This window comes from Anneissia japonica, unplaced genomic scaffold (genome assembly GCF_011630105.1).
Source record: "Anneissia japonica isolate Jap-2015-1 unplaced genomic scaffold, ASM1163010v1 scaffold287960_len3192837_cov198, whole genome shotgun sequence".
Classification (NCBI taxonomy): domain Eukaryota; kingdom Metazoa; phylum Echinodermata; class Crinoidea; order Comatulida; family Comatulidae; genus Anneissia; species Anneissia japonica.
In genome coordinates this window covers 514,183-526,972 of record NW_022712725.1, presented here as the reverse complement: position 1 = coordinate 526,972, position 12,790 = coordinate 514,183, and the positions used below count along the sequence as shown (strand labels likewise).

At 33.6% G+C, this 12,790-nt stretch overlaps 1 protein-coding gene across 2 annotated transcripts; it reads right to left on the bottom strand.

Moving 5' to 3' along the window:
* Positions 1-5,959: 5,959 nt before the first annotated feature.
* LOC117108069 (heme transporter hrg1-B-like) lies at positions 5,960-11,848 on the bottom strand. Of its 2 annotated transcripts, none has more exons than XM_033249936.1 (4): positions 11,783-11,848; positions 9,855-10,014; positions 9,208-9,378; positions 5,960-8,399 (listed from the first exon to the last, which is right to left on the bottom strand). In XM_033249936.1, exons 2-4 carry the CDS (start codon positions 10,006-10,008, stop codon positions 8,245-8,247), a joined length of 480 nt encoding a protein of 159 aa, XP_033105827.1. In that variant the 5' UTR covers positions 10,009-10,014; positions 11,783-11,848; the 3' UTR covers positions 5,960-8,244. The 2 variants fall into 2 exon arrangements, with proteins under 2 accessions (XP_033105827.1, XP_033105826.1); XM_033249935.1 differs by having other exon boundaries at positions 11,705-11,835.
* Positions 11,849-12,790: the final 942 nt, after the last annotated feature.

Genomic DNA, 12,790 nt, shown 5'->3' with positions numbered 1-12,790 from the left:
ACCATTTTCCCAAAATAAATTATAAAGCATACTCAAATGAGTTAAAAATCACCTCAAATCACCTTATTCTGCGAGTTAATTCCCCCTCACCTGATTACCAAGCCTCCCGCTTCAACTTGGTGCCCCCCTTACCATTTCATTCCTAGATACAACACTGTGGTCATAGGAATCAAGTGTATTTTCTTGTTTTAATGATCACCAGAGTGTAGGTGCATGGTTTTCTGGTCAAAGATAATTAAGCTTCCCACACTTAATAATCAAGTCCCATCACTTAACCTTCATACCACCTATCATGTCAATACTACTGTACTAGATAACAAACTGAAAGTAGAGCATTGTACCAGATATTGCGTTTATCCAATATCTGGACAAAACTAGTGAATGTGTACTAATATGTTTTAACTGCATAGTACCAGGTCAGGAATAACCAAAGCTGTTATATTAGAAGTAGACTACCACAGTAAACCACATTAGATAAGTAATAGTTGAAATATATTATCAATTATCTCTTCATTATAATCTTATTATTTGACTGTGGTAATGCATTTCCCAATTTGCATTTTTCTTAATGTAGGTTAAATCCATTTTATTTATAAGGTACAAAATAACAATGCAAGTTTGAAAGTTAAAATTCAGGTGGCAATGAATATGAATAATTGAGGGTATTTGGTTGTTCACATAGCAAATGCAATGAACAATTGAGGGTTGTTTAGTAGATAATTTAAACAATTAATTCAGACATATCCAAATAAACACACACATACATACCAAAACATTATTTGAATATCTGGGCTGAGAGCTGACTAGTGACATCTAATAATATTGTGCTTGGCCAATGATGTTGATGCCCAATGGTGGTTAACATTAGATCTCTGAAGTTCTTTTTTTTTCCTAAGGAAGAGAACTTTTCTTTCTTTTTGGAATTTTTAAAAAGCCATAATCACTCACAAGTTTTATCTATGTATTTGTATTTTTTGCTGTGTCCAAATCATTTATCTTTTTTTAAAATTGAATTGTAAAAGTGACTTTTTGAAGTGGCCTCTTGGTGACTTGAGGATTTATTCATATTTGTAAAATTATTTTTGTAATGAAATATATATGGTGTGATTTTTAATGTTCTCGACATGTTATGACTGAAATTGTGTATAATATTTACAAGACAAATGCTGTTAAGAAATTGCTACCTCCAGAAAGCAAAATATTGAGAATGTAATTATTTATGGATGTCAATAATATCTTGTTCCAATGTGGAGCTGATAGGTAAAGGTTATGAAATATTTGATTTGTAAAAGAATTTAAATGGCTAACAAGAACAATTATTGATTAGCTTTTAGGAAATTCACATGTGTTATTAGGAACGAGGAGGGTGTTCGATTGATTGTCTTTTAATGTTGTGTATATAGTATTAGAATCTCTATTGACTTGCTAAATTTCAGAGTCGATTCAGTTGCGAAATTTACAGAAAAGAAATGGAAAGACCAACAAAAATATTGTTTTCATTGAATAGTATTCCTTCCTGAAATTAAATATAATTCTGAGATCAGTATAAATTCAGGAGGTGTGGCTGTATATAAATCTCATATATTATTATCCTGCTCCTAATAATTATTCATTTTGGATTCACTGCCGTTACAAATGCTATTAACAGTATATTAAAATTGTGTAACAATTAATTACATTGTTGGCTTCCTGGAAGGAGTGAATTAGTACAGTAATTTCCGAAGTTATTCCATTTTTAATTCTAACTTACATTGGCTATAGAATGTTATCTTTATAATATAATATTCAATTATTAATTGCTGTTATATAATTTTTTTGACATAACTGAATATTTAGGTACTGTAAAAATTCCTTGGTTTTATGCCTTTGATATGTTGAACATTCCCGTCACAAGTTTGTGTGCTTTTGTTCACAACATTCCCACCGAGACACTTAAGGCAAAAGTAATGATATGTTTGGAATGCCTAACGCTTAATTAAATGACATCTATAAGAGGTCATAAATGTTTTCATAATTTCAAAAAGAGTACAAACCATACTCTTTCCTGTTGATAAAAATGTTGTTGATTATTATCCTCCAAATTAGAAAGTTTAATGAAAACAATGCTCAGGTTTTTGAGCAACAGTTTTATAATGGAGGACTTGAAAGAATAATATGTTGGTTAAGCTTTGTGATATATTATTATTATTGTTATTAGTTTTTAGCTCTGAGTATCAGTATGTTGTTTGGATTTGATGTAGGTAGAAGTATTTTTGATAGGAAAACAAATTATTTCATATGGTGTTAAAACAAATTGCTCATAAAACCTTAAACAGTACAGAATAATTCTAAGGTGTGAAATTATGGTTTCTGCAATCATGTTTGCTTACTTACAGTATAATCAAACCAGTATGAAATCACTGTTTTAAATGGCTGAGGCTATCGGCACTGCCGCAGTGCGAAAGAAAGCTGCTGTTTTCTATCGGTACTGCCGCAGTGTGAAAAAGCTGTTGTTTTCTATCGGCACTGCCACAGTGTGAAAAAAAACATCGCCAATGTGTCTTCATGTATGCAAATGCAATGCCGTAGCCATGGTTTTCAAACAGTGTGGGGCAACATCAGGGTGGACCCACTTTACAAGTGAATTCAAATAATGTGGACCCATTTTACGCAAAAATATGAGAAATCTGGACTCAATTTTTAAAATAGTGAATATAAACAATAACAGCTTTTTTCGTACCATGCCAGTGCCAATGGAAATCATGAACTTTTGATAGAAAACATCAGCTTTTTTTCGCACTGCGGCAGTGCCAATAGCCACTGCCATTTTAAATGGCCTCCTTAATCATTTGTGTTGACCAATCAGTATGTAGCTACTGTACATATATTTGGATTGTGTTGTGATGCAATGAATGCAAGGGTTTCTTTTTTATACAAATATTATATGTTGAACAATTTAAGAATTTAGCACACTTTCTTGATCCCAGCCAATCCACCAGTCAAATGACAAGGTGCGGAAATTGCTTCCAGAGGACTGAAAACCTCTGTTTTTGTGGAGTAATTTCAGTATGTCAGCTATTTTACATTCCTGCCTTATATACCAACACAAATTTGATTCAGGGTACAGAGTATTCCAGGGTGTGTAGTGATTACAGAAAAGTTATTTAGGAACAGTGGATTTATATGGACCTGTATAGTTGACTCAAAAGTTGCTAGGTAAAATTTGTGAAGAGGTTTATCAGTACAGAAAACAGTATCTTGTAATTGAAATAATGCGCAAATAACAATACTAAAAATAATAATAGATACTTAATAGGTACTTTTACAAAATTTTACACCATAAGCAAATTAGAGGACAAAGAAATTGTTTTTCAATTACTGCAAGTGGTTGTTGCATTTGTTTTACCTCTGCTTTGCTTGATGGAAATGGTCATTATTATTAGTTGATGTAGGTCTATGGTAAAATTATGGTTAGAATTGTCATAAAATAGAATCATTGTTACAAAACAGTAAATAGGTTAAGCTGCTCGATAGGAGTTAAGAAGAAAGTAAGCAAAAACAAATTTAAATTTTAAGCTGTGTTGAGGCATAAAACTTATAATTGAGGAAGACAGTTAGGTATTGCATTATGCTATATAAATAACATTATTATTTTGACAGCAAATTCATGCTTGATCATAGATATAATATCACTTAATAATCTACGCCTACTTGTCAATCTTTCCTCGTTATTTACTGTGTAGCACATGCGAGGCATGGTACTTTAGCATGTCTTACAAGCCATTTGGTCATTACTATGTAGCATGTTCTCTGAGCCATGGTAATGTAGCATCCCCTGTGAGGCATTTAGAAACATTGGTTACAATACATTATGTACCACATTTAATCAATTATGTTGTATAATGTATTGCAAGTTTTAAAACTATAGCAGCATTATAGGTTGTTGTGGTGTTTTGCTATGATATATTGCATCGACTGTGATGCATTTCTGTGTGTGCATGGTGTACAGTAGGTTCTCATTATTGTGTGCTGTGTATTCGATGTTACTGCCCTTAGGTGTATTACATACGGTGCTGGAAGCTGCCCCACAGTATCTTTTAGTGAATTTCATTTTAAAAAATGAGTTATAGCATAGAGCTATAATAATCCATATATTAAGCATGACTAACCAAAATAATGCAAGAAGTTTAGATAGCTTTAAATATTTAAAACAGCCATGGAGCTTGTAGCTTCAATAAATATTGTTTCAAAATTTACTCTCCTAAAATGTTGATTTGTTTGTGATTAAAATCAGTTGCTTAATATTTTTAGTGAATTAAGACAAAACAAATGTATTCTAGTTTAATGATTTGATGATTATTCTGCTGTTCACTTTGGTAATTGTTCATTCATTAATAAGAAGTAAACAATTCATATTTGAGACAATAAAAAATGCTCGACTTTTTTGCTATAAATTAGATGTTTTAATTTTTTGAGTCTGGTCTTAACAACCTTTAACACATTCGCTGCCAGCGATGGTTATACACCCACAGGGTGTTGCTGAAGGTGCTAGTGATGACTATACTCATCAAAACCGGGTAACATCCTAGTGTTTATTACTTTATTGTTATTCATTGTAGAACCACAGACTTGACAGCTGATAGCTCGGGGAAGATACACCTAGATAACATACAATGTATGTTGGTTGGTTTTGTTATGTTGCCGGCAGTACACTCGATTGCATGAGTGCGGGCGCCCTCTGAACATATACCAACCCATGCAAAAAGCAAAGGAGAAAACTCACACTTTGCAGAGGCAATAAAAAGTATAGTCCCATTGCCAGTGAAGAGTTTACTTATCCCCCAATTTATTAGACACACCGTTTTGATGATACACGACTACTGTAGATAAAATTTAAAGGAAGTATGTTTGTACATGTATACTTGTTTTGGCACACAGGAAGGAACCTAAAACAAGTTCTGGCAGTGTCAAAGATGTACTATTTGTCATGAGCTAAAAAATTGAAAAATTATATTCCATATTTGAATAACCTAATTTGTACATTTACTTAAGTTATTATGTGGAAAATAAATAAATCAATCAATCAATCAACTTTCAATCAAAAATTTGAATAGACATAATCTGGCACAAAGTACAACATTCTCCTTTCATGGGGACTGGGGGGCATACAATCAGTGCCTCAACATTCTAACAGGCTCTTGGACTCGAGCAAAATACAGGAGATGTTTAATTGGAATACAGACCTTGGTGCCTTACTGATCTTACATCACCCTGGATGCAGTTATGGTGGTACCAGTGGGTGGTCAGAAAGGATGCAAAATACAGTAATGGCATTTTGATTACCAATCCCTATTATTGTGGTCTTAAAAGCATAATTTGGGCTTTACTAAAAGCCATATAAACTTTCGACACATGAACCTTACCAAGGATTTTTATTCCAGAACCCTGACTGAGGCTTTAATTGGCCCCTCGGTCAGACCACTTGTCGGCAAATTTCTGGAGCCACCACTGCCTGGATGACCCTACTCCAGTCCATAGTTGTTGCAGTAAATATGTTCAAGGGATATACGTACGAGTCCTTGAAGTGTGATAAGCATTGAATGTATTTATTGTGCATATTAAAAATTGTATTTCAGCTCTCCAGCTGAAATACTGAGATCAGGAATGGAATTGAACAGGGGAACAAGGTTATGTAAAGACCTCCACGGTTCAGCGCACACACAGTGGGTACCACCAGTTTAGCCAACTGAGCTAAGCTCCTCTCACTAGTAGGTCAGACACTTACTATTGACAACTTTAAGCTCAACATACATAATTTGATCTCCAACTCATTGGAAGTTGAGGACTTATTTGATCTATTTCATGTTTTAAATTCAGTTGTCAGAGGGATTATCCTGATTTAACTACTGTGCTGTATTTACTAACCATATACTGTATATCTTCAAATACAAATAAATTAAAAAATCAACATGACCAATAATTCCATAAACAAACTCCAAAGATTATAGATGTATTTATTATTTACATAATTTTTATTTGAATCATTCTACATTAAATTTTTTTTATATATGAAAATACAAAAAATGTGTATCCTTTTACATTTTTTTCCCTATATTACTTTTTTGCTCGACCACAATATTTAAAAAAATTCTCTCTCAAAAAATCATAATTTCAACACTTTAATAAATATCTATATTGTTTCATAAACTTTGGAGTACTTTTATCATCATTTGCATTAAAATATAATCAAATGTATAAATGTATATATATAAAAAACAAAATATATAGCACTGAAGCTACTACATAACTTTTAATCAACAACCTATGCAACCACTTGTTTTGATCATATAATATTACCTTTAATCCAAAATACAAGATAGTCGGAGATTAGAGAAGTATAAAATATATTAAAACTTGGTTTTGTTTAAAATGTTAATAAGTTGTCTTGACTTTGTTTCATTATTTATCATCTTGTACATTATTGATCTTGTTGATGTTGTTGTAGATGATTTTTTAGTTATTGCTCATGCCAATCCTAAATGGTCCTATAATGGTCGTATTTGAGTATATCCTTTCTGTGTGCTTAAAATAAATATCATAGAAAAGTTGGACTCCGACCTACTTATCACAGCTAATCTAGGGAAGGAGAGTTGAGGGATGTTAACTTGACACGAGGAAGGAAGGAACTCCTTTTTGTCAAAGATAAAATGCATTTGTTATTATTATGGAAATTTTTAAATAGCTTGGACATCAACAGATTCAATATAATAAACATTAATAATGGAGAGTAGGAAAAGATGTTACACCTACTATATCTAGCAGCTCTGAAGGATGCATGGGCAACCAACAGAGAACCCAATATATAGAGGCTAGATTTGAGTAGCTTGGTGGTTCAAATAGTTGCCTTCCAATCCCATTATCCTGGGTTCAATTTCTGTCAAATTTACAGGATTTTTTCATATGACCAAAAAACAACTATACTTAGTTTATGTAGTGCTTCTTGTCTGTATGTTTGTCTTTTGAAATGGACTGCCACCTATAAATAGTAGGATAGTGATTAAGTTCACTAATGGCAATCTTTGGCTCATGTGCCTGGATTTAAAATTAAAAAAAAAAAAAAGTTATTAGGATGAATACCTTAAATAACTACATACGGTACTGTAAACAATGGAATAGTGACATTAGGATTCAATATTGTCCAGACTCAATGTCATTGTTTATATTTGGCTTATCTGTATTGAATTAAAAAATCCTAACAAAAAACATTTTTCATTGCTTACTTTACATATTTAACCAAGGTATTAGCTTTCAATTTAAACTTTGAAAAATAAGCCAATTAATGAGCATATAAAAAATAAGCCAATTTCGTAGTTTGAACTGTGCATGCTTGTTTCAAGGTAAATCCACATAAACAAACATATACATAACATAGGTTTGTGTTGATTGACTTTTGATACCACTGGATACATGCATGTGCAGTTCAAATCACCAGTTGGCTTATTCCACTCCAATGTATTTTGTGTAGACGTTACCTTGACTGATTTGATTGAAGGATTTTTATAGCAAGGTCTGTGAATCAGCAAAAATGTATTTGTTTCTATAGGTTTACCACTGGAATTTAAGGAAAACTGGAAGTATTTACTTACACGATTCTTCTAAATCAGCTATTTTAAATGAATGAGGGTTTTCAATATTTTTTACAGATAATATATTCAAGTACAACCTTACAATAATAACTAAAGATAATCAGAAACTGATAGACTTCTTTAAGTCAAGTTTGAATACATTTTTAAAAACCACATCAGTAATATAAAAGTCAATTTTTTGAACATTGGTTGAAATAGTATGTTGAATATCAAGTATTCTGTAATATTATTTACAACATAATGATATTGCTTTCATTAAAACCATTTGTTGTTTGAAATCTTTCAAACACTATAGAGTACTACAGTGTTACGTCACGATACCATGTGATACTACTCCGTTGCTATCGTTACAAAAAGCGTTCAACAGGATGCCATTTTCTTTACTGACAAACAATTGATCCCAATTTCAAATATAATTATTAAGCTGTTGTATCTTACTTTTTATTTGTAAATTTTAATTGATTAAATGTGTGTTCGATAACTAATATAATGCGTGCTTTTGTGTTTTTTGTACATTTAATGGTAAAATATTAGATTTTAAAATGCCTATTCCAGAAAGCCTATGAAGTCATTCAGGTGTAACGAATGGTAGCCAACGTGACGACACGACTGTGGTACTCTATGCTGATTCAACAACCTCTGCATAATGGCCCAGGTAGATTTTACGATACATCCTTGCATAAAAAAACGTGAGAAATGACCACTTCCATGTCATGAATACCCATACTGCTGCCAAATAGTAGCCACAATGCCGACAATTAACCGGTATCACAGCTAGAGGCAAAAATTAACAAGAAATAATAATTATTTATTGTATTGTACTGTAAAAGATTTGAAGTCATAGGTTTAAGTCCAACACTAGTCACATTGTGTCCTACACATTAGTTTCTCTCTACACAAGGGGTCATATATTTTGAGTGACATAAACAAGATATGCAAATAATTCACATGATGGCGGTATTGTATGTGAATTTTGTTACCATCGATACCAACAAAGATATCCTATGGACATGGACATGCATATTCGTTGCAAACCTCTATTGTGTTGCATTATTTTCGAAGCTCATGTTTGCTTATTTGTGTCCAGGATACAGTATGCATGCATTTATAGATCCGACAATTTATGTACACTTTCTGCCTGAACCTATAGATTTAAGTTCCACTAACAATTTTAAATGTGTAAAATGTTATGAGTATACTAAAGTATAGTGTAGCACCATTTTCTTGTAGTGAAGAGCTTGGGCAAACTCAATCCTACACCTTTAGTCCACAGTAGGCAGGGCATACCCTCTGTTTTCCCACTACATATTTCAATTTCAATACCTACTAATGCCATGTATTAAAATAAGACAAAATAGAATACAAATACAACATTTTCCAAAAGGGTCTCAGGCCCCCTGTTTTACGCCACTACAACTACAACTCCTCATTTATATCTTCTGGCAAGTTGATGGTCACGAGCCCACACAGATGTAAGATTCCGGGTTGTGACACTCCTGCATTAACCACTACACCACTTGACATGTAAGTTCTTTTCCAATTATTTAGTATCTGAAAACACTATATTAAATTGTTAGTTTACCTTGTTTTTGTTCTGCTGCCATTATGATATACGTGAAGAAGGCAACGATGCAACACATCTGGGTCACGAAGCCTATGAGCATAATGAGTGACAAGCGACGAATCCACCTTTCTTTGCTTGTATCATTGTTGTGTTGAAGATGGAGAACTAGAGAAACAGCAGCAAATAAGGCTAAGGGTTGAAATGAACGCAAGAAATTAATATTATCAACAGTATGTCTACAGTGTAAAATATTTTAAATTTTAGGTAACCATGTTTTTTATTTTCTTTTTATATATTCTCCCTTTTTAAAATTCATTCAGATCTAACAGCAAGTCTCTTTATGAGGGCATTTACATATAAAGAACAAGTTTGAATTCCTGCATTTGGAGTTACTGTACATGTTTTGCCTATGTAATTGTAATTTCGCATTAAGGAGCGACAAAATACTGGTGACTCAAATCCCTGGAATGATTTGCAAAAAAAAAAAAAAACGTTATACATTGTGAGAAACAAAAAAGAAAACCTTCCACAATTTACAAAACTTTCAATTTCACCATTACGACAAAATATTATGTATCCAATAAATATTCAATATAGTTAATAATCTTTTTAAAAATCAAATACAAACTTTATACTATATTTTATACCTTTTCATTGATACTTACCACTGACTGCACCCCAAACAGCCACATGATAGTTACGAAATTTTTCGACAACTAGAAAGACAATTAAAATCGACAGACCCAGAACCATACCAGTAATACTATAGGTAACTCGTCTAATCCTCCCCCGTGGTTGAACTGTTCCAGTTTCCTCCATTTCTCCCTGAAATGATAGAAGTAGAGCCTATGATGAGGGAGTGCACTGCAGCATAGGCTGGCTCATCATCATATATTACTGTAACACACAACACACATTTTCAGCTTTATACCACCCTCGCGCACTAGACACTCTAATCACATGCATATCATAGCCGTCGGAAGCATTTTGAAAGTAGTCCGGCCATTATAGAAAAAGCAGGGGGGAGGGGTCGATAATAACAAATTTTGAAAATATGGCACCCTAGACAGTGGCGTATCTAATTTAGGTCTATTTTAATACATGTAAATAAGACAAATTTATACGTATATTCGGCCGTTACTAGGCAAAACAACGTAACTTGAAATTTTCACTTTTTGTTTGTTTTTTTTTCTGTTTTTTTTTGGAGTTAAAGTTTGCACGTTTGTAACTTGCAGTAAATTTTAGAACCCCTTTGAAATTTTGCAGGATTGTATATCTGTAGGCATTGTGTTATTATGTACAATTATAAATTATAACCGTTTGTTTATTGGAAAGTTATTTTAATTTTATTTTAGGCCTATGTGCGTTTGTTCATAGTTAGGCCTATTCCTACGACATTTGAAGTGGCACAAAAACAGTAATAAAAGTGAGTTGACACAAAACGCATATTATTTACTCATGTTTCACAAAATAGAAAAACATTTTTATTGATAAATATAATAAATATTTTATTTTAGGCCTAAAAAAAACGAGCAACAATGCGCTCCATACATTTTGGCATTCGGCGGCCGAAATTGACCCAAGCCTAGGCAATGTTTTGGAAATTTTCGATTCTGGGGACGGGGACGAGGACGAGGAACGAAATTTTATATCGAGGGAATAAAATAACAATTTTCAACAATTGGGCCTGATCGTCTGAAAATGGGTCTAATCTCTTCGGCCCGATCGTCTCGTGGGCCCGATCGTCTGTCACCCATGGCTATATATAGATAAATGAAATGAATATTATGCCTTTTTCAGGGCCGTAGGAACCGAGGGAGCCGGGAGGGCATTGCCCCCCCCCCCTCCACTTTTTCCCAAGAAAAATGTTTTTGCAAATTGCTTCCTACAAGCCTGTATTTAAAGATGAAAGTATTCAGTACAGTATTGTGAACTCTTTACGTTAAATTGTACGCGTTTCACTGCTCATTATGGATGGGTGATCTGCAATGCCAGTCTTGAAATGTAAATTAATATAACCCATTAAACTCGCAGCGTCACTATGCTGAATTGTGTATGGGCCTAGCCTAGGCCCTAGTAGTAGTAGTAGTAGGGCCTAAGTTAAATTAAATGTCAGCTAAATTTTATTTAGGCCTATATTATTATATTAAGCCTATTTATTGAGTCTGCTCATGGTGAAACCTATGGTAGTCTACTTTTATTGCCTATACACTACTACTAGAAATACTTAGCCCAGCTATTCAAGTCAGACGTTGATTTTAGCCAGGCTCGGCATCTCTCAGGTTACGTTGCAGCATTTTACAGGTACGAAGAAGTAGGCCTACTAGGCTAATAGTACTACCCTACCTGGATGGCTGCTTCGTTCGATGACATGACGAGGGCTCAATACATAGGCCTAAGTTCTTACCTAGGCCTAGGCCTATTGCTATTAATGCGCGATTTCCAAAAGCTACATTTTAAATATTATATCAAGCAGGTACTGGTACTTCTTCATAAACAATATGTTCATGCTTACCTAAGATTGTCCCCAATTTGCTGTAAGCCTAGGCCTATATTAAAAAGTTCAACACAGAACGCCAACCATCGCACTTACCACGCAATGACTGCGCGTTTTGGTAACGTCTCAAAGAGTAACGTCAAAGAGTATTGGTAACGTTTTAATAACAAGGGCTCTTGGTGGCGTTCTTACTGAAAACCCTCCAGACATTGAGAATTTAGAAGCCATTTTGTGTCAAAAGCATAGAATAATAATATAATAATAATAATAACAGCAACAACAATAACAATAATATATATACATATAAATATATATATATATATACATATATCTCAGGGGAACGAAGAGCGTAATAAAATACATACTTATTAGCTAATTTACATTTTTAATTAAAATACGTTGGGTCTTCCGTTTTCGTTAATTAAAATGTGACAAATTAACGATAATTAAAAGAAATTCTAATTCATTTCAATAATTTACGCGAGCACGCACGCGCGCAAATATTCGATTATATAAGAATTCTAATACGCTGTCCATAATAAGTGATGTTAATTATAAAATATAATTGTAAACCCAATTAAGTGTGTGAAATTAATATGCAATACGTAAATCATTATTACTTTGCATGTGTTCATCGTCGAGAAGATTATGACACAAAGTGGACAGTGTGTACCACCCTCCTCTCACGTACGTCAGCAAAGATTTATTCAAGTGGCTTCTCTCGACCTGTTCAAGTGTGGTTGTGAGCCACTATTTGTTTGTTTCCTTTTGTCTTTGTTTTTTTACGTGACCCTTAAAGTATTTGTTGAGTAAATAGACATTCATGCAGCAGGCATATGTGGGAAGAGTGTGAAGACGACGAGTCCCGTCATTATTTTAAAAATGCAATATGAAATAAAAATAAGTATATATACTGTATAGCCTTTGAAACCCCTAAATTGTCAAAATTTTAATCGAAGCTCGACCACGCCCACTTTGCTTTCGTCGGGGAAATCTGAATCCTTGTCGGGGCATCGCCCCCCTCCCCGTCGGGCAAATCCTGGCGCCACTGCCCTGACCTCCATCCATTATCTGCCAGCCGGCAATGTATATGAGACAATCCAA

Coding starts and splice junctions, on each gene's coding strand:
- LOC117108069 (XM_033249936.1), bottom strand. CDS start 10,008: ATGGAGGAAACTGGAACAGTTCAACCACGGGGGAGGATTAGACGAGTT. Junction 9,379..9,854: donor TGTTTGGGGTGCAGTCAGTG/GTAAGTATCAAT, acceptor TTCAACCCTTAG/CCTTATTTGCTGCTGTTTCT. Junction 8,400..9,207: donor GGCAGCAGAACAAAAACAAG/GTAAACTAACAA, acceptor TTTTGCCTCTAG/CTGTGATACCGGTTAATTGT.